This window comes from Coffea arabica, chromosome 4e (genome assembly GCF_036785885.1).
Source record: "Coffea arabica cultivar ET-39 chromosome 4e, Coffea Arabica ET-39 HiFi, whole genome shotgun sequence".
Lineage (NCBI taxonomy): Eukaryota > Viridiplantae > Streptophyta > Magnoliopsida > Gentianales > Rubiaceae > Coffea > Coffea arabica.
This window is the reverse complement of record NC_092317.1, coordinates 467460-493916: the sequence shown is the minus strand read 5'-3', so window position 1 is coordinate 493916 and position 26457 is coordinate 467460. Positions and strand designations below refer to the sequence as shown.

The window sequence follows — 26457 nt, the reverse complement described above, 5'->3', positions numbered from 1 at the left end:
AACATATGTGTATATTAGAATTTATTACTGTGCGAGCTATTCATAAGAGGAAAATTTGGCAAAAAAAAGGGGGAGTTTTTTTCTCACCAGAGAGACTCCAAAGAACAAGGCGTAAAGGCTCGGAGGCTTCTTCTTGCAGTCCACAAGGCAGCGAAGCCAGCACGATGCACTGATAAATACGTCCATCCCATTTTTTTTGATTTCGTCAGCCACTGGAAAAGGTACAGGCTAAGTGAATAGGAAACCTATTTCTTATTTCTTATCATAACTGGAATAAGAGAAAAATCACATCCAAGCAGATATTTCTAATCGTAATCATACGGATGATGAAGGTTGAATAGAAAGCATAATTTGGGCGGAAAATTGAATACCAAAGCTGATCAGAATAGAATGGCATACCTAACAAAAAGTTCCCCATTTCACTCCTTTGAAGTACAATTATCACGTGAGGCTCCAACAATTCGGCAACATGAAACGAAATTGATACAGAAACGGGTTAATTGGATATTAGAGAAAGAGGGAAAAACGGGCAGTGTAAGCAAAGCAGTTCACCTGCGCCCAATTCTCCTGCTCTCAAGTACAAAGACCACGTGAATGACCAGCATATCGAGCGCCTGCAGGAGTAGCAGTTGACCTGCTGGCTTAAAGAAGGCAGTCACAAAACCCATCGCCCAAATCATGGAATTGGGTTGTTGAAGAGGGTTGTTGACTGATGGGTTTGGTAGCACAGGCGGCTGGAAGCGGGCTTGCTCAGGATAGGCAATTAGGGAAAGAGACAGAGCAATGGCAAAAGAAGAAAAGGAATAGAAGACTTGAAGAGTGGTGATGACCTGAAGGGTTCGGTCGCACAGCCGGTTGGGATTGGACTGCTCAGAATAGCTGTGCTGAATTTTGCTCAGAATAGGCGCGTGGTAGACAGAGCAGGAAAAGGCTTCAGTGCAATTTGAGGAAAGAACGGTGCAATAGCAAAAGAATGAAAAGAAATAGACAAGAGAAGCTTTAGATAATTTGCAAGAAATACTCAATCTTGCCACTTGTCAGAAAATTAAGAATCCACGTGGCAAGAGGAAAGGAAAGTTGTTTTCTTATATACAAGGTAGAAATGTACTTTACTCTCCAAGGCACAGAAACAAGTTTGAAAAGTACATTAAAGTATGTTCATTACACCAAAGGAGATCAAAATCAGAAATGTGTATTGCAGCTTTATGACCTTAAGAAATCCATTTAGTCCACAAAGGCAAGACCGACTCCCATAAGTGGCACTTTCACCTTTGTCAAATACACGAATGATTAAAAGCAGCCAACTCCTCAATGCAAGAACTACATCCTACTGCAATTTGTTTTCTTCCCGATTCAGCTCGAATGGTAGTCAAATTAATGCTATTAGGGGACCCAATGATACATCTAGATAAGATTAACATATATATTTACACATACTTCTGCAATTTCAAGCAAAAAAATAGAGTGTATATACTTGGGATAAAACAGGCACAATAACCTAAGATGTTGAACTGATAGGCATATAAATGAGTGAATGAGCTTTGAGTAAAAAGACTACAATGAATAACAGACGAAGAATGGCCTACATACAATATCCTTTAAAAATAACCATTGAGCTTTTCATTGCCCCAGACAAGTCTAGCCTAAACGAAACAGCAAACAAGGAACACACTAAGTAAGCAATTAGAAACAAGAAGTACAAAGTCTTAAGCTGCTTAACCAATAGGCATTTAGATCACTAAAAAAGGTTGGCCAGCTTAATGTTATCTTAAAAATAGATAAGCACTCCCATTCCTCATTTAGAACAACAACAGGTCACATATAGCAGACATGTGTATTGTAAGAAAAACTAACTTAGAGTCTGTATAGCTTCATTGTGATTAAAGACCAGAGCATCAGTACCAGGAGGTTGGAAATGACTTTGGTGCATAAAATCTGTTATTGATGTCCATCACTACAATCTTTTTTCTAGTGTGTATATAGCAATTTGACTATTTGATAGAATACTCATTATATGCAAACCAATAGGACAGCTCAGTTACCTAGAATAACATCAGCAAATGGGTGAACAGCTTTTAATTCTGAGCAATAATTTGTTATTTAGTCTATTCATTATATGCAAACCAATAGGACACTCATTATATGCCAAAAAAAATCTAAGCTTGAGATAATCAAGCTGTCATAGACATAATGAATGCATGTTGTCTAATATGACTTGACATTTTCAAGAGCTTTTGCTTACTCTAACTACCTTAAGATTATACATTAGAGTCAAGCTGAAATCTTAGCTAAAATTTTAATGGCAGATTAGTGTTTGCGTTGAAGCTTTGGGTCAAACTGTGAAAATGATTCCAGGAAGAGAAGCTATTGATTTCCCACAGAAAGTTTGAAACACTGCATTTATTTGTGTTGAAATATATAGGAGTCAAATGGAGAATTTTAAAGTTGAAAAACCTAATAAAATCATCAGAAAATGTTAGTGTATGATGGAGCAGTTAACCCTATCGAATATTAGTAGTGAAAATGAAGTCAAGATTCAAAAATGATATCCAGAAAAGCTAAAAATTCAAGAGTCTAATAAGAAGCCGACAACATTGTACCAAACAACATAAGCAAGAAAGACACAAGGCCATTTTATGTTTGACAGTTTACATGGAACGTGGATACGCATATTTTCAACTTGATAATTGAGTAGCAATACTTTTTTATTGTATTTGCACAAAAACAGTTTTATGGAAAAAAATTTTAAAATAGTTAAGAGCCATAAAAATTTAAAAATAGTTTTAGAAAAAGACCACAGTAGATTATATCAACTATCCGCAAAGCACCAAGCAAGTTTTATTGATTCCCAATTTTTTGGCAAAGCTAATTAAAATATATATAATTATATACTACAAAAAAGAATAAAATTGGATGATTACCATGATAATGAACATTTGCAATAAATTCAGAATTTTCTCATTGTATTTATAGAATCGGAATTCATCAGGAAAAATTTGAAAGCTTGCAAGGTTCCATCGAGTGTATTGGAAATAATTAAAATGTGTCTTTTCTATTCTTTAGTTCGTACAAAAATCTAAGCAGAGTAATTGACCCTTGAAGCTCAGTTACTCTTCCAAGTTTGTCCATCCATATGTACTTCTTGTGAATGTTATTAAATTTCAAATATTGTTAATATTGAACTTGTTACAGAAGGCTATGGTAATGACAAGTACAATAGTGCTTTGGATAGAAAAGTTATGATTTCTAGACCACATTAAATAACTTTGGACACAATATTATGCTCAAATAACTGTTCTTAGGCAACAATATGAGATTTACGTCACCCATCAATTTCTCTTGTACACAGGCTTACCCAAACAAGGGGTTCAACCTGATGTCCTTTGTGTTGATTTATAGCATGCATATGCTCTTCACAAGGGAAATAGTGAACTTGGTACTTCAACCTTTAAAGCTGGCCAGCTTGAATTAATTGGAACTTCAATCTTTAAAGCTGGCCAGATTGAATTAACTACGGCACAGTTTAAGGGCAGAATATGATAAAGATAGCATACAATCAACTATTCCACACAACCTATAATTCATCCTTTACAACCCAATATTCACCATTTAAACTGTTACCCAGCAATATTTTTGTAAGCCCATGTCTATAAGAAAGATTTTTAATCAAATATTTCAAATTAACAAAATCACCTGCTCAAATAAGCAATCGTTTGTTTCATAAAGGATGACACAAAACAAATAGCACCAATAAACTTAAAATAAATGAAGCAGAAACTGAAGGAAAACTACTAAAAAGAAAAGGGAAAGGTGAAATTTCACTTATGAAAATACAGGCACTTAAATAAAGAAAAGATGGTGATAGATTGAAGGAAAACAACAAACTGACCTCCAAGCTAAAAGATTCCTCGAAGGAACCGCAGCAAAAGGAACCTATGAATCGAAACATATGTGTATATTAGAATTTATTACTGTGCGAGCTATTCATAAGAGGAAAATTTGGCAAAAAAAAGGGGGAGTTTTTTTCTCACCAGAGAGACTCCAAAGAACAAGGCGTAAAGGCTCGGAGGCTTCTTCTTGCAGTCCACAAGGCAGCGAAGCTAGCACGATGCACTGATAAATACGTCCATCCCATTTTTTTGATTTCGTCAGCCACTGGAAAAGGTACAGGCTAAGTGAATAGGAAACCTATTTCTTATTTCTTATCATAACTGGAATAAGGGAAAAATCACATCCAAGCAGATATTTCTAATCGTAATCATACGGATGATGAAGGTTGAATAGAAAGCATAATTTGGGCGGAAAATTGAATACCAAAGCTGATCAGAATAGAATGGCATACCTAACAAAAAGTTCCCCATTTCACTCCTTTCAAGTACAATTATCACGTGAGGCTCCAACAATTCGGCAACATGAAACGAAATTGATACAGAAACGGGTTAATTGGATATTAGAGAAAGAGGGAAAAACGGGCAGTGTAAGCAAAGCAGTTCACCTGCGCCCAATTCTCCTGCTCTCAAGTACAAAGACCACGTGAATGACCAGCATATCGAGCGCCTGCAGGAGTAGCAGTTGACCTGCTGGCTTAAAGAAGGCAGTCACAAAACCCATCGCCCAAATCATGGAATTGGGTTGTTGAAGAGGGTTGTTGACTGATGGGTTTGGTAGCACAGGCGGCTGGAAGCGGGCTTGCTCAGGATAGGCAATTAGGGAAAGAGACAGAGCAATGGCAAAAGAAGAAAAGGAATAGAAGACTTGAAGAGTGGTGATGACCTGAAGGGTTCGGTCGCACAGCCGGTTGGGATTGGACTGCTCAGAATAGCTGTGCTGAATTTTGCTCAGAATAGGCGCGTGGTAGACAGAGCAGGAAAAGGCTTCAGTGCAATTTGAGGAAAGAACGTGCAATAGCAAAAGAATGAAAAGAAATAGACAAGAGAAGCTTTAGATAATTTGCAAGAAATACTCAATCTTGCCACTTGTCAGAAAATTAAGAATCCACGTGGCAAGAGGAAAGGAAAGTTGTTTTCTTATATACAAGGTAGATATAATGATTCTCTTGGCATACAACAATTGATCCCCCAGCCTTCAAGGGATTTTAGTTACTATATGATTTCTCTCGTGTGGGACAGCCTCTTTTACCGCGGCTCCCCTCCTTTGTACGCTATACAAATTCTCAACATCTAACTCAATGTATGATTACGTGTACCTAATACTCAACTCAAACTCAATTGGTAAAGATACTAGTAGTTGGTGATTATGACACTATGATGTTCTCCTTTCTCTATCTCTTGTGAAGTTTGAAGCCTTGCTTTGAAAAAAAAGAAAAAGAAAAAGAAAAAAATCCATCCAAAAAATTTTTTTACATTAAAATATGATGTCATTTTTACCCCCATTTAATTTCACAGCAATGAGCCAATTGTAACTTCGTAAAACTCGAGTATTTACCATGGTCCCTTTGGGGACTTCTGAGTTCTGATCATTATATATATAAATTTTTTTTTAAGAAAATACTACTCCTGTGTATTTACCGTTCATGACAGCAGTGGCCTTAAAACAATTGGGCTGCTGGCCCAGGTTATCTAACTTGCATCCAATTTGAGCCCATACATTGTTAGTCCACTAATCCAAATACACACATGTAATGAGGTGAGGCCCACGCTGAGATACCACTCCATCCTGTCTACTTAAATTCACCAGCTGAAGGCTGATTTGAGGAGCGCGTAGAAAGTCATCCGGGTTTGGATTGTTGCACAAGAAAATATTGCAGGAGCAATCGAATATTTGTGCGCTAAAGAAATATATATATATATAGATATATATAATAACCAAAAGCAGAAGAAAGAAGAAAGAATCGATCGGAATGGCACCGGCAGCGTCGCAGGACATAGAAGATGAGATCAAGGACGAGAAGAACCCTAGACCTCTCGACGAAGACGATATCGCTCTTCTCAAAACTTATGTATGCTCCCCCCCCCCTTCTCTCTCCAAACCCTAAATCTTCAGTCCATTCGTTATTTTTACTTTATTCTGGATCTATTTTCTTTGGATTTCAGTCCGTAATTTTGAGTATCTTTGGGTTCTGATGTGCTGTCTACCTCTCCGCTCGTATACAGATCGCAATGAGTAATTAATTCGGAATTTTGGGAAAAGGATATTTATATCCAGCTAAAGACTGTAACTTCTGACTTGGGTTTTTGTTCTCCTCTCAATTTTAGGATATGGAATTTATGCTAACTAAAATGTTCCCGTCCTTTTCGTCCCTGTTGATTTGCAGAGTTTTAACCGAATGGAAGCTTTATAAAACTCAACTTTGACCTTGGTTGCACCCTCTATTGTTTGTGGACTCACTGATTTAGAGTTGAATTCTTCTCAGCTCAGTCGTATGGTTTCAGTTTTAGTTGAGAAAAAATGGAGAAAAGAATGTTCTCGAGACTATAACTAGTAGCTTCTCTGTAGGAAATGTGTCCAACCTGCTCCTGGTACATAATCAGCTGGAAACAACGCCAGCAACTTATCATTTTTAAGGAACCAGCCACTTGCAAGACTACCTGCTTTACACTCAAATTGGGCAAATAATCAGATTCAGACGTTACTAGTAAAGAAATCTGCGTATTTCGTATTTCGTATTCCTTGCTTTACCTGGAATACGAACTCGTTGGCATGTTGTTCTTAAGCCCAAGTTTATTTCTTAGATAACTTGATTTGATTACTACGAAGTTCCTGATTCACATTTTCCTGCGGAGAGGATATGAGCCTCTTATTTTTCTTTCTTTTTTTTTTCCAATTGACATTTTGAATTTTTGCCTGCAGGGATTGGGACCTTATTCTACAAGCATAAAGAAAGCTGAGAAGGAAATCAAGGAAAAGGCGAAAGTAATCAATGATTTGTGTGGTATGATTGTTGTCTCCATTTTTTCTTGCAAGTTAGCTGCTTGTGCACAGAAAATATGCTTTTGAGCATTTAAATTAGTGGATCTCTGTGTATTTTTCTGAGAGTAGGTTTTTATTTATTTATTTTCCATATAGTAATGTTTTCCAAGTTTTTACCTTTAAGTTTTGTTAGCGTTTATACCTTAAAGGTTTTTTTTTTTTGGGGGGGGGGGGGGTGGGAAGGGGGAAGAGATAGGAGTGGTATTGTACCTAAGTATTGCCATTAAGTAATGGTGATTTATTTGCTTGCTAATTCCTGGTTATAGGATTTGGTAATGCTATTGGAACTTTACTGAGCACAGTTGTTAAGATAATAGCACAAACAGAAAATGACCAGTTTATGAACTCGAAAGTTACTAATTGTATTTTAGTTTCTGAAAAATGATGTCATGGATGAAGGATTCCCCATTTTTTGTTCATGTGAAAAATGGAAGTGGTCGGTACAAGTTCTGAACTATACTGCTGATCTTCAATTTTCATTAGGTATCAAGGAATCTGATACTGGATTAGCTGCACCTAGCCAGTGGGATCTGGTTTCTGATAAGCAAATGATGCAGGAGGAGCAACCTCTTCAGGTGTGGTTTTGGGAAGTCAGTAGAACGTGGTTTTTCTTTTTCCTTTCTTATTTCTAATGCACAAATTGTGCATGTGAGCAGGTAGCGAGATGTACCAAGATAATTAACCCGAATACTGAAGATGCAAAGTATGTTATAAACGTCAAGCAAATTGCAAAGGTATACCATCCATTTTGTCAAGTTCTGTAATCTTATGGGATTTTGATCTTTGCTTCTTCTTCTCTAGTCTATCTTTTGAAAGGATTAAGCTTCTCATAGCAATCAACTATGCAATCGAATTATGCTTTAGAAACTGAACGCATGCAGAAAAGAATTAAGCATGAATCGTGTAGTGTATTTATTCTTAAAGAGGAGACATAATTACTCGTGTTTCAGTTTATGACATGATCTTTTTTTTTTGGGGGTTTTTGGGTCTAAATTTGTTCATTTATGTCTGCAGTTTGTCGTTGGATTAGGTGACAAGGTTTCTCCAACAGACATTGAAGAAGGCATGCGAGTCGGGTAGGCCTTCTCTCTTTGGATCAATAACTTTTTGAGCTGATGTTTATTCAGCTGGATGCTATTTTTATAGCATGAGAAAAACTTGAACCCCATATTCTATGTTATCCAGATTACTGTGATTTTGTGTTATGAACTAGTTTTTTCGTCTGGCAGTGTTGATCGGAATAAATACCAAATTCAGATTCCCTTGCCTCCAAAAATTGACCCAAGCGTTACCATGATGACGGTTGAGGAAAAGCCAGATGTTACATATAATGATGTTGGTGGATGTAAGGAGCAGATTGAAAAAATGCGAGAGGTAATCATGATATATTCATTTCACAATATTTCCCTTGCATTGACATTTTTATTGGTCAAATGTTTGCATTGCCTTCATTTGTCCCTTCTTAGCTCCTTTAATCAATGATCTAGAGCTTGGCCCATGTCTATGATATTCCAATTGTTCTTTGAGATTATGCTTGTATGCATCTGTACTAACTGAATTTTTTTCATTCTGTTTTAGGTTGTTGAACTGCCGATGCTTCACCCTGAGAAATTTGTTAAACTTGGGATTGACCCTCCCAAGGGTGTCCTCTGCTATGGTCCCCCTGGCACTGGTAAGACACTTTTAGCTAGGGCCGTAGCTAATCGAACTGATGCATGTTTTATTCGTGTTATTGGAAGTGAACTTGTCCAGAAATATGTTGGTGAGGGAGCTCGGATGGTTCGTGAACTATTTCAGGTATTTGAAACTTATGTCCTGTTGAATTGTTAGCTTTATTTTCCCATGCATTAACCTCCATCTCTGACTAACGTATTTGGTCCTGCAGATGGCACGCTCTAAAAAAGCTTGCATTGTCTTTTTCGATGAAGTAGATGCTATTGGGGGTGCAAGGTTTGATGATGGCGTTGGTGGGGATAATGAGGTTCAGCGTACTATGCTTGAAATTGTGAATCAACTTGATGGATTCGATGCTCGTGGAAACATTAAGGTTCTGATGGCAACTAACAGGTTAAGACATTCTGTCTCTACTAGCTGAGACGTTTTGCATGCATTAGCTGTATGGCTGTGTAACTGATCTAAAAAAATTTTGTTGGTCATGCACCGTATCAAATGCTTGTGTTTGTGTTCTGTTTCAATTCCTTTTGAGCTGCCTTGCTGTTTCCACTTCAACCCCCTGCCCCCCTTCTTTGTTCTTTCTCTTAGAGCATGAGGTTTAGTTAATTTGTGGTCCTGTGTACTTGATGGAAATTACTCAGGGTTTTCATATCTGTGGTTGACTAGTAAACTTTACACTTTTTAATGGACAGACCCGATACATTGGATCCAGCATTGCTGCGACCTGGACGGTTAGATCGCAAAGTTGAGTTTGGTTTGCCAGATTTGGAGAGTAGGACACAGATATTCAAGATACATACGCGCACTATGAATTGTGAAAGGGATATCCGGTTTGAACTTCTGGCTCGCCTCTGCCCGAATTCTACTGGTAAAATTTATTACGTGTCTTTATTAGTTCTCTATAATGGGCAACTATTTAATTGAGTGGGATTGTTTGATTGTTGGCAGTATGATGTCTGTCTGTCTGTCTGTGTCTCGAGGAGAGAGAATATGGTAATTGTTGTATTGGGAATAGCATATGTCGATTTAGTAGTGATTTCAGTGTCTCATATTTGAACGTGATTTCTTATCATTTTGTACCAGTTTTAATTGAAACTTAACCTCTGCCTCAGTTTCTATCTAGAAAAAAATAGTGATTTCATTGTCCTTGTCAGCATTTCAATGGTTCCTCGAGATTGCTGTGCTACTACGTGTTTTTGGAACTTTTCTTCTTTTTTATTTGTTATTGTTGAAATAATTTAGAGGATTGACAATCAGATCTTTTCTCATTCAGGGGCGGACATCAGAAGTGTGTGTACAGAGGCTGGAATGTATGCCATTCGAGCAAGGAGGAAGACAGTTACTGAGAAGGATTTTCTAGATGCCGTGAATAAAGTGATCAAGGGGTATCAGAAATTCAGTGCAACACCAAAGTATATGGTCTATAATTGAATGATTGCCCACCCTCCTTCAGAAAAGTTATTGTTGTTGCACCAGTTAAAACTTGGAACAAGCAGTTTAATTGATCTGCCGTTTTATGGTTATTTGTATTGGTACTTCAAACTGCTTCTCTTGTTACAGCTAAATCACCAAGAAATCCTTCCATTTATACATGGTCACCAGTTGTCTTTTTGTGATACATTTTCAGTAATGATGGATTTGGTTGGTCTTATATTTTGCTTGAATGGGTTATGGGGTTCGAGTCATTTCTTATAAAACTGCTTTTTTTTTGTTTTCTCTGGCGGAGTTGCTTTCCTGGCCTGAAATTGGTGGGGAGAAAAGGAATCAGAGGTGGTTTGAGCTAAATTTGTAGCTATTGTGAAAGATATACCCGTAGGGATTTCGAGTATTAAAAACGTATTTGCTGTACCCTGCCGGTGTTGGTGTCAGTTAAACACGGCTTGTGAATTAAATCTGGGGTTTGTGTGTGTGTAATTTACGAATGATCCTTGTGTGAGTTTTAGCTTGAAATTGTGAAACCCAAATTATAGGTTTTGAAACCTAGACCGATCATTGACCCAGAAAAATGAATGGATCAAGGGTTGTTGGTTCGCTGTTGGGCTATCGTCATTAATCTGTGATGTTATAAATATTATTAATAAATATTAAACATCCAAAAAACAAACAAATGTTCGCAGAAACTCAAGTCATATTCTTAAATGTAATCACTTCAATTCTCATTGTATTATTCTAAGTAGCATTATTTGTCTGAGACTCAAAAATGGCTTTTATAAGTTAAAGGATTTTAAATAGTATTATTTCATATATTTTTAATTTTCCTAAATTATATGAGTACTAGTTTATATGATAAAAATTGAAACACTTAAAAAGGCATTAACAAACAAATGAAATGCATTTAAGATTTTTTAAAAAAAAACAAAATAGTCAATTATATGTCATAAATGTTAAATAAGAGTTAATATGTAGTTATGGAGAAGAGAGAAAAATGAGTAGAACAAGGCAATCATTGTTATTGTCTAATTAATTGGACATAATTACGCATAGGTAATTGGTAAAATATTAAATTTGAAATCTTATTAATGAGATTGGTTGATCAAATTCAAAATTGTTAGATTAATTAAAGTTGGATATTGAACCGACCAGTTCTTATAAAACCGTTTTGAATCAACGGTTCAACTTATTTAAATATAAATTGATACTAATTGATTTTTTAATCGAACCTTGATTGGAAAAAAGGCCATCGACAGTTCAACCGGTTCAATTTGGGCTTGGATTTAAAACATTGAGAAATTACTGAAAATAAGGGCTTAACTGTAGGTCATTTCTGTCGGTCTTTCGCAGCATGGTTTTATATTGGGATAATTTCAGAAACCTCCCCTGAGGTTTCTGACACTTTCACTGACATCCCCTGAGGTTCTCAAAATTTCACTTACCTCCCTTGATAAAAAATTGGGCCCCTTTTCTGACGTCATCAGGGCCAAAATTACAGATATATCCCAAGTAGTTGGGGTTAATTACTACCGTTTAGTTACATAATGGCATCTGATATGATTAATTAAGCTTAACAACAATAATAGAAACTTGATTCCTGATACATGAATTAATCCAGTCATTTTGGGAGTAAGGCGCCAATTGAGCTGCAATATTGGCGCCATTTTTTGTGCCTGGTGTGATTTGACAAGAGGAAATAACAAGATCACATATAAGATCACTTATATGTGGTCTTATACGACATTCTGGATATAGGAAAAGAAACAGAGGAAATAACAAGAACAAAAATGGAAAGGAAATTGTGATCAAACCAGTGGTCCTAATATGCACTGGAGTAGCGGCAACAAAGTGAAGAATTAATTGTTACTAAGCTCCACCGCCAACCCTCCATTTCGAAAAAAAAAGACAAAAGCAAAACAAAAGCAAACACACGAAGCGCAGAATAACGTTGAAACCCGCAAGCGGGATTCTGTGTTTTTTCTATTTCAAGGTTAGCTCGCATGCGGGTTAATGTTATATTTGAGCGCGAGAAGAAAAAATTGGTAATTAGGCTCTTTGGGCATTATAAGTAAATATTTAAATTAATGGCAGTTTTATTACACCAATATTATTGTATTATCATTATTATGATTATTGTATTATTTCTTATGCAAATATAACATTTAATTATCCAAGCAGTTTGATTTTATTTTTACAATTTATAAAATTTTTATCACTTATATAATATTTTTAAAACCCTAATACATCTAAATTTGATTTTATTTTTCAAATTTATAAGATTTTTATTTAAAAAAATGGGATACGGATAAGATATCCGGTTGGTTCGATTTGCATAGGTGCATATGAGAATATCCGAATACTCCTGAAACCCGCAAGCGGGATTCTGTGTTTTTTCTATTTCAAGGTTAGCTCGCATGCGGGTTAATGTTATATTTGAGCGCGAGAAGAAAAAATTGGTAATTAGGCTCTTTGGGCATTATAAGTAAATATTTAAATTAATGGCAGTTTTATTACACCAATATTATTGTATTATCATTATTATGATTATTGTATTATTTCTTATGCAAATATAACATTTAATTATCCAAGCAGTTTGATTTTATTTTTACAATTTATAAAATTTTTATCACTTATATAATATTTTTAAAACCCTAATACATCTAAATTTGAATCTAATTTTCTACAAGTCATACTTATAAATGCGAAATCTAACAAAAAAGTTAAATACAATTTTTGCAGGTCAAATTTAACAAATGCGAGCTATTTGCAAAATTTTAAATATTTGCAACATTTTTTAAAACAAAAATTAGAAGCTTTCTACAAATAATTCCCTACCTCTCAAAAAATACCAAAATAAAAAAGATAAGAGCTCGCATTTGCTTCCTAGAAATAATTCCCTAGCTCTTAAAAAAGGAAAAAAAAAATTGAGAAGAGCTCGCATTCGTGGAATGCGAGCTCAATAACCAGAGCTCGCATTCCACGAATGCGAGCTCTTGTAAGCTCGCATTTGTGAAATTCACAAATGCGAAGACCCCCCTGACGGAAATTAAACCCAAAATCACCCCTTTTGTAGAATTTTTTTAAAATTCATCACAAAGTTGGAAATTTCTCAATAGAAATACAACTTGTCTGGATTCCTTTCACTCTCTGATATCATTACGGTTGCTTTGCGATTACAGCGGCAAAACCTGTTTTTAATGGAGAAAGATGTAGGTGAATTCCATGATTCTCCCCTATGGCTTGAAGAGGCCATGGTTGCAGCTAAAACTTTTTACTCAGAGCTCTAATTGTAGCACAGCAAATGCACTTGTTATCACTCCAAATTAGTAGCAAAGAATGTTAATAGCTTGAAACCTAAGAGGTAGTTAAGTTGCTTTGCTTTATATGCTATTGCTACTGAAACAGCAAACCTTCTGGCCGTTGCAATTTGCAGCTAGCCGTTGCAAAATCTGCCAAATAACTGTTGCATGGCACATCTGGTGCATGCAATTTTTTGTATTGCACTTACCCCCCCTCAACTTTACTAATTAGTCCAAATCATTTATTCTTCTTTGAATCTTCTACTAATACAACTTCTGCAAAGGGTAGCTATGGAATAAAAATACCTTCTCACACATGAAAATAATATTTTAATCTGATTTGAACTGGATTGTTACCACAAAATCAAAAGCAAGGGAGGTAAGTGAAATTTTGAGAACCTCAGGGGATGTCAGTGAAAGTGTCAGAAACCTCAGGGTAGGTTTCTGAAATTATCCCTTTTATATTTACAGATTCAAGCCATAAATAGCAAGTTATACACGAAGCAAAGTTTAAATAGGGCAAAATGACAATCAAGCACTCTCTTGCGGTGGCTGGGAGGAGGGCTTAATACATTTTAGATCTGATAAAGATTATTCTCAAGGGCCAAAAAAAAAAAAAAAAAAAGCAACAGGGATGAACAAAGAAATCCAATGAAGTTTGAAGAAAATTGTGAACATTTCTTCACATAGGTAAAAACAATAAAGCAGATACTTAGAGATATTTATGGAATGAGTTTGTCTTATCCATTTAATTCAAGGTTGGGAAATGCATTACATACATACATACGAGGGAAATGTTACAATGACAAACCATTTGCGGCAGACACGTGGCAATTGTTTCCTATTTGAATACATTGAAAAGGCCAGGAAAAGACTCGAAAAGAATCCTTTGGTATGGACAACAGAAAGCTTAGATCGCAACCAAGAAGAACCTAAAACTAAAGGTGTAGATGATCACAGCCACGGGTGATTTCCCAAAAGCAAAGAATTGGGAAGGAAATCACAAGTATCTTAGTCAAAAAAAAAAAAAAAGAAGAAACTCTCCAACAGTTGCTTCATATTTGTCTACTAGTCTTGATCATCTGAGTTATTTGATCGTACAGAGGACCCCTGATCATTCCCAAGTGTTCTCCTGCTCATGTTTGCACGTTGCACTAACCTCACCAGTGCTTGAACCACTTCTGACATTGGCGGTCGAAACTCAGGCTCCGGCTGCAGCAACAAGGAATATCAGGTTAAATCCAGAATTATTTGATGTACTCCAGTCTTTAAATGCACATGGGACATCATATATTAATTTAAGATTTGCTACCTGGACACACAGAGCAATAACATCAGCAAACCGGGAAAGAGATTTAACTGGATATAGCCCTTTGAGTGCTGGATCAACCATCTTAGCCAATGCATCGATGTCATGGAGTTGAGGGGTTGCCCATCGAACTAACGATTGTTCGGATCTTGCCCTGGAGCTGTTCAGAACAAATGTAGTCATGGTGATTTACTAAATAGCTTTACCATTGTACAAAGAACTATTAGAATACCACGGATGCTTCAGAAACTTTACCTATCGAAAGGTTGACGTCCAGTAAGTAGTTCCAACATGACCACTCCGAAACTGTATACATCACTTTTGATGGTATATTGACCAGACATGGAAACCTCAGGTGCACCGTATCCAGACCCTGCATTTTGGTTTAATGCCTACAAAAGGACCAAATAAGAAACAAAAGAAAAACAAACACAGCTCAAGTCATCCGACTGGTTCCACAATGCAATATATATCTAAACTCAATTACAATGAAGAATGCTTGGAGTCCAGTGCTATCCTCTTAGGCTAATAGTTTCTAGCTGGCTGTGTATGTCAACCTAATATCTCTCTACTTCTGATGACCCTGTGATGCTTATCTCTTGATTTACTTGGGTTGAGAAAAACAGGAAAAGGACCGCCACTATCCACACGTTGAGTTTCTCCTATACAGCTCCAAACAAATGGAAATCAGTATCACAGTGGATTAACATATTTCTTTTCGAGTTCCTCATTAAAAATATGCTGCGCATGGCCGGTAGGACCAGCAAAACAAGTAACACACTATTCTTGCGAAGTAAACATAAGAGCTTGTGAAGGTTAAGCTTACCTGATCGATGTCATGGACAAGGCTTGCCAATCCGCAGTCAGAAAGGTGAGGATTAAGTTCCATGTCAAGTAAAATATTAGCCGATTTAAAATTTTTATGAATAACTGAAGGTGAACAAACTTCATGCAGATACCTGCAAAAAACATTTGCATAAGCAAACTCTCCACAAAAAATATTCAAATTGATTGCAAATTGCGTCCTAGCAAGAAACTTTAGTTGGACTTCCATTTTCCATTCATTAATCAAAATCCATCAAACATAGTGACCAACTATTCCTCTTTTACCACGATACAATAGGCCATGGACCTCAAATGATGAAGTATGCTGTTACATTCAAGAAATCAAGAATTTCAGCAGAACTTGGAGACCCTAAAGTTTTCTCGATTGAATTTAAACAGACAGTAATTTTCTTTTGACTTGACAACAAGGACTGAAGTACCGTATTGAAAATAAAGTGTGAAAGCATTCAGCCTCTACTGCAGACAGTAATAGTCCAGCAATTCAGAAAACAAAGAAAAAAACTGCCATGAAATCAAGAATTCTTCAGCAAAACTTGGAGACCCTAAAGTTTTCTTGATTGAATTTAAAAGACAGTCATTTTCTTTTGACTAGACAACAAGGACTGAAGTACCATATTGAAAATAAAAGTGTGAAAGCATTCAGCCTCCAGTGCAGGCAGTAATAATCCAGAAATTCAGGAAACAAAGTAAAAAACTGCCATATCCCCAAATGATATCATCTACCAGGTTGTTCAAAAGAAATATCAATCAAATTAAATACCAGACTTAACTCTAGTGCACGCGCAGTCCCCAGTGCAATCTTGACCCGGCTATTCCATGTTAGCGGTTTGCTATATTCATCAGATAGATGCAAGAGCTCATTCAGCGAACCGTTTTTATGGAACTCATAAACTAGCAGGTGCTGTCCATGCTCTGAACAGTATCCCACCAACTCAGTCACATTTGGATGGTGGAGGCGTGATATCTCAGCAACTATTTCCAGGAAATCTTCAGCATGGGGAAGTACAGACGATTTTATCTTTTTCACAGCTAGAACCTTCAGGTTAAACAAAGATTTGAAAAGACCAGAAGTCATTATATCAACAAGGGACTCTTCACGAGCATCAAATCATAGGATTGACAAAATTGAACATGTCATGAAAATTTTAAACATCTCATGAATTCATAGATAAACATTTGTAATGTCCATGGGAAACAGGAAAAAATTGAGCCAAAATCTGCATAATTGTGAATTCATATTACATACTATTCTCAAAATGGCTCTTAAAAACTAGGTTCCTAAACCCTGAAATGAAAAGGAAATAAATAATCAGCCATAAAACTTGAATACCTTGCCATCATCAAATTCAGCTCGATAGACACGTCCAATGGATCCCTCACCAATTAGGTTTTCGACACTGAAACTATCTGTAGCCATCTGTAGGTCAGCCACTGAATATTGTTTTGCCTCTATTGGAGTTGTAACGGCTTTTTTAGGAGGGATAATGGGTTTCATTGAGGTATCATCCTCATCGAATGATTTGTTGCGGTCAACAGGTGGAGGTTTGAGATTTATTGATGTAGGAGTTTCAAATGATATGGTGCTAGTTGTGGAAGAAGGTTGAATAGACTTCATCTCTGCAGAAGAATTATCACAAAAAACCAAGTAATTGTGCAGGCCATTGCAAACGAAGAACAAAACCAACATTCTTCTAACAGTATTTTCTTCTAGGTAAATATTCAATATTAGATTAAAACATGAGACAGGCAACTATCTAACAATGGTCAAATAGAATAATACTTTCATGCCGAGTAGTGCATGCATCATATGATAAAATTCAAAACCTCAGGAAGTAAATCCCACCCTACTGGATATGGCTAGTAACCATTAGTATATCAAGGCAAAGCATGAAGGTTAAGCACCTTGTACTTCATGCGAAACAAGTGGATCAAAAGGTTGATTGTCAAGCTTCTCTATATCTTTGGATGGCCTCCTTGATCTTCGTTTCACAATAAAGAAAGCTACAATGGCTCCCACAACTAAAATGGAAATAACAATTCCTGCAACAGCTCCACCACTTATGCCAGAGTTACTCCCACTACTACCACCATCAGACTTGCTATTGCCTCCAGACTTGTGATTTTTGTTAGGTCTGCTAGCAGGAGGTGTGCCAGGTGGAGGAGGAGGTGCAGGACCCGAGGTCCATGAATTACCGCCAGTTCTGTTAGAGAATAGAAGATCTTAATATAGATCTACAAAACGTCGTATCTAGATGATTTAAAGTGCAAATAATGATTAATACTATGAGGTGCTTACTGCAGATTTATGTCTTTCAACTGATCAGGGATCCAACCACTGAAATGGTTGTTCTCGACATTCCTGACAGCATAAAATGTGAACCAGCGCAATGACTTCCCCTTAAAAACCAACAAGATTATTCTATTACTGAGCTATCAAAAGTACTAACTTACAAATTATCAAGAGGAAGATTTGCAAGGACATCAATAGTGCCCGTAAACTGATTGTTCTGCAAATTCCTGCATGACAATAAGTAATCATTAGTATTTTAAGACTTCCTTCGTTGCTATTGCAAGAGGTCAAGATAATGCACTTACATATCAGTCATACTGGTGCATGAACTGAAACTTTTAGGAAGGTCACCTGACATTACATTAAAAGAGAAGTCCCTGAAGAATGTAACAGATAATTAGAACCCAGCGAGAACACTAATGTATTTCATTTCAATTATCAATTTAAGATGTAAACAGGATATTCAAATGATTAGAGTAAGGCTATTGAGAAGAGTTGAAAAAAATTACTGGAATTGAGGTAAATTGCTTACGCTTCTATGAGAAACATATCATTTCAGGATAAAAGTGAAGCAGCAGGAAAATTAGGTTAGAAGTCCGAATCAATCTCAACCAAGTCACATGTACAAGATTTTTTAGAACTTGAAGGGGGTAAGGAGGCATGTCTTACAGAGTGGAGAGGCTAGTAAGAGATGCAAACATATCACCTAGCTGGCCCTGAAATTGGTTGTGACTGACATTTCTACAAATATAAGAAGAAGAAAAGATTCATGAAAACTTTGAGGTCAAACTCTTAGTTGATCAGGAAAACTATTCACAAGCATTTGTTTAACCTACAGGTACTTAAGAGAGGTCATCTGCGAGACGGAGTAGGGAAGGCCACCATTGAATCCATTACCAGCTAGATTTCTGTACAGTTAAAGATGAATCACGAGAAAAAGACAGAAAAGAAAAGACTGGGACAAATAGAAATGGCCAAAAACAGATGTTTAACATACAGTTGCTGCACATTTTGCGGAAGTTGGAAAGGTAACTGGTTGCCAAGGTTATTATTGCTTATATCACTGCAGAAACAAATCGAAACACCACATTGATCAAAAAGCCACAAAAAGTAAAAATAAGATAAATGAAGATAATGTAAAAGATCATTGGACTCACAAGTTGGTTACAGATTTCAACTTGTCCAGCTCGAAACCCATTGACCCAGTTAACCCAAGACCTGATAATTTTCTGAAAATGTAAATAGGATCCTAAAGTTAGAGTTATGAGTGACAAGTATGAGACAATGATCATGAGAAAGCAAGTTTCAGAGTTAAAAATTACATTTCTGTGACTCTTGAGCCAGAGCAAGTAATGCCTTTCCAGTTTTCTATACAAGGATCACCACCATTTGGGTTCCATTTGGTCAGTTGGGATGGAGAATTCAAACTCTTGTATAGGTCGTAAAGAACACCAGCTGTATGTCCAAAATTTTGAGAATAAATTTTACTATTGGCTTCGGAGTATCGATAATAAAAAAAATCATTAGTAGCATGTACACCAAGAATGTATTTCCATAACTATGACAACAAACACTACACTTGAACACACTTTACAACACAACCAAACAAGTGGAATTCCACATGCCTTCTTAACTGAACTGGCTGAACATGCATTTCCTCAAGGATTGGTTTCCAAGTGTCACTGCAGCAAAATTACATATTTGCTTTATTATGCAGCAGACTACTTGATTCTAACCCCGCATCTCTAAGTGCCTAATACTTGCCTATCTAAAGATCCCTCACAACCCCACAAGGCAAAAAATTGACGAAGCGCAAACAAAGATTTCTTCAACTAAGTTTTCAAACATGAGAACTGGAACCAACCTGTAATAGCTTTGATTACTCGATGCATTGGAAGAGAAATATACAAGACACAAAATGTATCACCCAATAATGAATTCGCTTTGATTTGGTAATGTTCCACTGATCACCCACCCATCAGATAGATCATCAAGTCCATCACAGGTAATGCACCCTCACATTGACTTATTCAGGTAAATATTCATAAAATATGCAAAGTATCCTTAAATTGTGTAAAAAAGTCAGCTTCCACCACGGGAGTGAACTGAGAAACAAAAAAAAAATCAGGACAGAGCCGAAAAGAAATTCCAAGATAAAGAAGAATGAAAGATGTTCAACAAAGATATTTGTAAATGGTTGAAAATGTTTATAATAAAAAAAAAGATTTAAAAAATTCATTTATACTCATCCTTGCATCTCCAAATCCCATTTCCATCTTGAGAAACTGAAAAAACCCATGAGCAATTCCTACTTTTAACTACACGAAGAAGCATAAACCCATAAAACCAAGCAAAGATACAAAGAAATGCAGATATTCACTTGAAACCACAGAAAATGAAAAAAGATAAGATTTTTAGAAATATACAGACATGCAAAGACAGGGGGAAAGCAAGAAAAGAATAGTGACCATCATTTGGATCTGTGTCGGCATTGGTGAAGCTTGGCCCCAACAGCAGAATGCAGCCCAGTAGCGCGACCGCCGCAGCTAGCTCCACCTCCCTCATCTCTTTTTCCCTTTTCTCTCAATCCTCACCAGAACCCAAGAGCCACCTCCAGCTTAGGACCGAAAAGGCTTTATGGGACCTCTTTTTCAGAATAATTTATTTTATGTGTAATCCTGCAAGAAATTTTAGCAATACAGGTGCTGGTATCCCAGGATGAATAATTTATATATTTAGCTTAAAACAGGGTAGCGTTTATACTTTTTCTGTTCCCATTCCAAGTAAAGCTGGCAGCCACGATCTGCCACAAGGATCCAAAGCCACAGAATTCTTTCTCGTTAACTTTCCTTTGTCAGAGTAAAGAATTGTTTCTATAATACGTAGTAGTATAATAGTAGTGTACTACTAGGAAAATGGAAATATGCAGGGGAAGTAGGAGTAGAAGAAGAGTACTGCTAGTAATGATTCATTAATTCATAAATACAAAAAAATAAAAAATTGGGTATAAATCTTTTCCTAAAATGTATCTGTAGTCGTAGTAAGAAGAGGAGGGATAAATAGATAAAGACGCGGTTTGAAGGGAGACGAGACAGATTGATTAAATTTGATTAAAGTAGCATACTTTTGATGGTATGATTCAATTATTAGGAGGCCCGTGGACTGAGAACTGTAGAGTGTAGATCGGAATAATGACAATAATAGAGAGTATATTGTCACAGGTGAAATTTATTGACTGAATCAAAGGGAAAATCTTGGAGATGTAGCTTTCACCGGCATGATTGCTTTCTTGGATACCATCATTTTATTTTCTTACTGTTACACGATCTTTCTTTTCTTTTTTTTTTTAGATGTAACCCAAGGTGTCCCTATCCATTTTACTGTTTATGATTAATTCTGTTCAAGCGATATCGAATCCTCTGTGAAGGGAAGCTCTCTTTTTTTTATTTTCATGAATTTTGAATCCGAAAATCTCATAATTAAGGGATGCAAGCCCATTTCACTTGCACCAACCTCCGTTGTTACTGTGACACGATCTAAGACGCTCTTCTTCTGACTTTCTGCCTGGTGAAAAATTAAAGCAGACCTCAGGCAGGCCCATGATGACTGCTCTTCTTTCTATCCCTCGGTTTTGGTAATTTCATCAAATCAATTGTCTTCTCTTCTAAACAGTCCACGTTTTCACTGTGATCTACCAAAGGAAAGGAGTAAAGCTGCTGTCAAGTGTACTTAATAATGGGGATGTGACCAGTTCTTATTCGAGTATCAACTATTAAGAGCTAACCAGCACAATAAATTTCCTTGTGGACGAAATTAGGTGCCTTTATCTCTTTCCTTCTTTTTCTGTCTATGGCTTTTAGATCATGATGAGAGTTTTTTAACATAGTAAGTAATAATTAAAAAAAGTCTTCGATTGAACTTAATAGATGTGTGGAGATTTCTCCGGCGTAAGGCAATGGCTTTGATAGCTACTACCAGCTTGTAGCTTGGACTTAAGGCTGAAGGGACCAAAGTCACCAAACCACCAACCAGCCGTAGCGTTCACAAACCAAAGCGAGAATGGCTCCCATAAAGTGGTGGTCCGATTTACCAAACCTGACTCTCTATGTCTCTCAATCGGAAATGGACCTCCTCAGTCTGTTCGGTTATGTAATAGGTTTTAACATTCATCAATATAAAAGTATATAATTTTGATATGAAAACGCAAATTTGTTTTGAATTAATGTAAAACTCGCGATGATATCAAAGTTATGGTATTAACTTGTACTAATTATATCAATCAGTCGGAAAACGAGACCTCCTCAGTTTCAATTTTGTTCAATCATGTTCGATAAAAAAGTATATAAATTTGTATGCAAAGCTCATGATTAGGGGTGGCAATTTCTGACACGACTTGAAAACACGATACGAACCTAACACGAAATTAATGGGTTTGGGTTGAAGTTTTGGGGGTTCGGGTCAGAATCGGGTCGAACCCGATGAACCCGAAAAGAAAACAGGTCAATTTCGGGTCAACCCGTGGTGACCTGATATGACCCGATATGACCCGTTTACAAATTAAAAATAATTTAATAAACATTTAAATTATTTAAATTATTTTATCTAACTAAACTAAATCATTCTTTTTTCTCAAAGGTATTAATTACTTAATCCTAAATGAATTTATTTACCTTGTATGAAGTTAAAATTATTATATTTGGACAAATAATATAATTCGTTTTAATTTATTTTATATTTGGTTTGGAATAAAACACTTTTACAGTGTTTAATTTATTTTGGATTTGATTTGAAATTATTAATTTAAATTTTTATTATTTGATGGTGTAATTAATTTTGTGAGAAATTGATTTTATTAGAATTTACAGTGATAAATTAATAAATTAAAATTAATTTTCGGGTCATTTCGGATCGACCCGCCAACCCAAATTTTTCGGGTTCGGGTCAACAGATTTTTTGGCTTGACCCGACCCGCCAACCTGATTGGACCCGAATTGCCACCCCTACTCACGATGATATCAAAATTATATCAATCTATGTACTAATTTACATGATTAGACAAAATTTGAACGGGGCTGGTTTGTTTGGATAGGATATTATTTGAAATAATTACTGTAGCACTTTTTGTGATGTGATGTATGAGATATAAAAAGTTGATTGAGAATATAAAAAGATGGGTTAGAAAATGTGTTTACGATACAAGCGAAATATTATTTGAGATCCAAACACTCCATCAGTCTTGGTGGTTGGTCATGTGAGATCAGTTATCATTAACGTTGACAAGATTGAAGAAAAGAGAGTAGTAATGCTAGTGAATTGTTGTAATGATGATGAAGGGTAGAATAAAAAGGAGACGTTGATAAAGGGGAGGCATGCAACTGGAATCCAACTGGTTAAACTCAATTCATCAATTGTTGCTCTCGAGTCCCAACTTCCGATGGACGACAAGTTTCCGGCATCCAGCACTCGTACAGCATTCCTCCTTTCTTTTACCAACGTATTTTGCTTGTTATTCGCTTTAGTTTTAGTCTTTTCCTTTACTCTCTTTATATATATATATATGTGTGTGTGTTTGGGGCGAGGGCTGATTTAGAGTTGTTGGACCACTTTTATACAGCGCTGGTGTGTTTACTCTTCTCTAATTACTACTCATATACCATCAATCAATCATAATATTATATTTCTTCTTAAATGAAAGCATTTGCTATTTTTATAGTGCTTCGTATTTAACTGTCTTTTTCAAGCACACTTGGGTCCTAGAAGAGATTTGACGTAATATTGGGAAACCGAACACCCCAAAAAAAAAGGGAGAGAGAGAGAGAGGGATCAGGTTCTCTAACTCAATCATCACGAGTTGATGACAAGACAACCACCTTTTTTTTTTTTTTCGGTTTGTGTGGTAAAAAAAAATGGTATCAAGACATTTCTTCATTTTCAAATTAAGCAAACAATTAAGCGACATTGATAGGGAGTATTTGTATTTGACTTTGGGTCGAAAGGATTCCATGCGACCAAACTTTTACCTGAATAATGCGACAAAAACTGTACTATTGCTTTTGTTTCCAAGGTGCTAAGCTAGGAAACAAACCAAAGGTCCAAAACGCTGACGCAACTAACAGCTATATATATATAAATATATATATATATATATGCTACTCTATAAATTTGGCTTGAAGAATATGAACAAAATTAGGTATGTACTAATTTCGCTTTCTTTAAGTAATAATAATGGTTTCTTCCATCTCGAACAAAAGACCTCGTCAGTTTTTGTACTAATACCTATTTATATGTACATACATTATATATAATACACGCACTCCATTCATTGCGTTATTTTGTTTGAGACAATGAAGAGGATAGGCCCAAAGCCCAAAACTCCTCAGCAGCTGATGATTACCATCTAATCTAACCTTCAACATTAAATTATACTCGTGCTGCTGTAGTGTATACTACCACACACACACACAGAGAAGAGACAGAGGAGAGGGAGGGGATGCGGCTTATAAGTTACTCCCTCCCTTTTTTTATAACTGACGTTTAAGAATTTTGCTTTTAAGTACTTTTACCTGTCGTTGTATTATCCCCATGCAGCATTAATTATTTTTTCACAATTTTACCCTTTTATCTCTCTTTTCTAATACAGGGTTCTTAATTACTACTCCTAGTTTGGTGGGAGTTAGTTTGCATTGCTTTTGGTCTAGTAAAACAGCACCATTTAGTACTCTAGTAAGAGAAAACATGGGTGAATTGGACAATTAATGAGGGTACAAAAGGAAAGTAGTGTATAGATTTAAACAATGAAAAACTTTTCTTAATTGGTGTGCAAAACCTTAAACGTCAGTTATAAAAAAAGGGAGGGAGTATGTCCCTTATCTCAGTATTAAATGTGCGTAGTTAATAGTAGCAATATAAAATTTTTAAGTAACTATGAGTAGCAGAAAAGCTCATTGATTGACGTATCCAAACAAATGGAAATGAAAGCAGTTTCCCGACTCTGTAGTACGGACTACTAGCAGCATATAGGAGAAGCAAAAGGAATTTTCCACGGCTCAACCGGATAACGGGAGCTGTAAAGTAACACATGATTAAAAAAAAAAAAAGAAAGAAGTATGATTCATATTTAACTGATAATTACAAATACAGGTCCCGAGTTTAGATTTATCCCATCCTCCTAGTCCTCCCTGCTGCGGCTGGTTGTAGAAAAAGTGAACAATTTTTGTGATGGTGATGCAAAGGACCAAAACGCAGAGAGAGAGAGAGAGAGAGAGAGACCAGTTAGTAGTGTGTGTGTGTCTTTGGGTGGTTGGGCGGTGGTGGTGATTGGTGCTTGCTGAGCCTGAGGACCAAGGAGGTTATGGCATTGGTGGGTGGGGGGGACTATGGCATTTTGTGTACATTACACGGGGACACGTCATGACCTTCCGTTTTCCTTCACTTTCAAAATCACATTAATGGACGATCAATTAAATACTAAATCAATAGAGTTTTTTTTTTCAAGGCAAATCAATCAATCAATAGACTTTTATTATTGTTGCTTGTTTGGGTTATAAATTCCCCCTTTTCTTCTTCGATTTCGTCACGTCATGACTCCCATGTTCGGGTTCCTATTATGCGGAATGAACTACAAAAAGAAGAAGGAGGTTATTTATGTTTGTCTTCAAATTTGATATGGAATGGGCCATAATCGTCACTTCGCTTCAGTTTCCGTTCGTTATTTGGTTATGGATTTCAATTCCGTTTGTTGTTTGGATCCATCCATCCATAACCCAAAAAAGCAATGGAGAGCAGAACAGTCATGGATTATCGTCTACAAACAAACATTCGTCATACCGTCTAGAAATCAGAAGAAAGTTTTTTATTCTAGATGCTAGTACGTGTTAATCTTTACAACATCTGTGAGCACCCTCATTCAACCGAAAGTACTTAGCATAAGTGAATCCAGCAAACAGCATTCATATCCTATGATTATTAAGTGAACATAGATTGGACATTATAACATGTTCCTTGTGGAGGCCAATTGTGGATTTGTCCACCTCGCCAATCCCTCATCTCGGCAACCGTCTTGGGGAGCAGGACGCCTGGACTCCCTGGTGGTCAAGAGGGTGTTGGGATGGTACCGGGAGGACCTTCCCAGGATTCGAACCCTTGACCTTAAAGGTCTTTGGATTGAATGCCTGGTACCCATTGGCCTGTGTTGGGATGGTACAGTAGTCCAATGGGTACCAGGCATTCAATCCAAAGACCTTTAAGGTCAAGGGTTCGAATCCTGGGGAGGCCCCTCCCGGTACCATCCCAACACCCTCTTGACCACCAGGGAGTCCAGGCGTCCTGCTCCCCAAGACGGTTGCCGAGGTGAGGGGTTGTCGAGGTGGACAAATCCACAATTGGCCTCCACATTCCTCTAACCCAAAAATTTTGTATTCTCCTGAAATGAATAGATCTCCTTAAGAAGAAATTTTTATTTTTTTTTTCAAAAAAGGATCTCCTTAAGGTATTAGTAAAAGCAAACTTGGCGGTGATAACTGTTGAGTAACTCACTAGTAATAATTGATTACAAACGAGCATGGCATGGCATGGCACTAACTGCACTTGCTGACGCAAATGCAGATTGAACGCTTGTGTACATTGGCTGCTGCCATTATGTATGGGTCATCAGCAAGGCAAGGTACATTTGCTTTACT

General features: G+C 36.6%; 3 protein-coding genes across 41 annotated transcripts in view; 1 reads left to right on the top strand and 2 right to left on the bottom strand.

Moving 5' to 3' along the window:
• LOC113741293 (replication protein A 70 kDa DNA-binding subunit B-like) overlaps nucleotides 1–4925 on the bottom strand; it is a 78124-nt gene extending 73199 nt beyond the window's left edge. For 27 of the 37 annotated variants that reach the window (XM_072046852.1, XM_072046861.1, XM_072046876.1 and 24 more), the window contains exons 1-5: nucleotides 4496–4921; nucleotides 4343–4368; nucleotides 4032–4155; nucleotides 400–3933; nucleotides 88–212 (exon numbers count right to left, since the gene is read on the bottom strand). The gene's annotated coding sequence lies outside the window, so the exon portion shown is untranslated. Of the gene's footprint in view, nucleotides 1–87; nucleotides 213–399; nucleotides 3934–4031; nucleotides 4156–4342; nucleotides 4369–4495 lie in introns of all 37 variants that reach the window. The other 10 variants (XM_072046878.1, XM_072046880.1, XM_072046881.1 and 7 more) reach the window with 7 other exon arrangements.
• A 786-nt stretch (nucleotides 4926–5711) lies between these two features.
• On the top strand, nucleotides 5712–10222 carry LOC113742309 (26S proteasome regulatory subunit 7 homolog A). Its single transcript, XM_027270126.2, has 10 exons — nucleotides 5712–5959; nucleotides 6811–6892; nucleotides 7414–7505; nucleotides 7587–7664; nucleotides 7945–8006; nucleotides 8160–8304; nucleotides 8509–8727; nucleotides 8816–8997; nucleotides 9297–9472; nucleotides 9878–10222. The coding sequence occupies exons 1-10, from the start codon at nucleotides 5861–5863 to the stop codon at nucleotides 10033–10035; spliced, it is 1293 nt and encodes a 430-aa protein (XP_027125927.1). The 5' UTR covers nucleotides 5712–5860; the 3' UTR covers nucleotides 10036–10222.
• Nucleotides 10223–14055: 3833 nt separating this feature from the next.
• Nucleotides 14056–20679, bottom strand: LOC113741770 (protein STRUBBELIG-RECEPTOR FAMILY 6). 3 transcript variants are annotated; one of them, XM_027269391.2, is made up of 17 exons: nucleotides 20543–20679; nucleotides 20248–20457; nucleotides 19102–19234; nucleotides 18937–19008; nucleotides 18777–18842; nucleotides 18616–18687; nucleotides 18449–18520; nucleotides 18085–18156; nucleotides 17941–18006; nucleotides 17786–17848; nucleotides 17392–17690; nucleotides 16820–17106; nucleotides 16260–16525; nucleotides 15470–15602; nucleotides 14899–15035; nucleotides 14647–14803; nucleotides 14056–14546 (listed from the first exon to the last, which is right to left on the bottom strand). In XM_027269391.2, the coding sequence occupies exons 2-17, from the start codon at nucleotides 20342–20344 to the stop codon at nucleotides 14403–14405; spliced, it is 2136 nt and encodes a 711-aa protein (XP_027125192.1). In that variant the 5' UTR covers nucleotides 20345–20457; nucleotides 20543–20679; the 3' UTR covers nucleotides 14056–14402. The 3 variants fall into 3 exon arrangements, 2 of the variants coding, with proteins under 2 accessions (XP_027125192.1, XP_027125191.1); XR_003460724.2 differs by having other exon boundaries at nucleotides 14899–15305; nucleotides 20248–20678; XM_027269390.2 differs by having other exon boundaries at nucleotides 20248–20678.
• Nucleotides 20680–26457: the final 5778 nt, after the last annotated feature.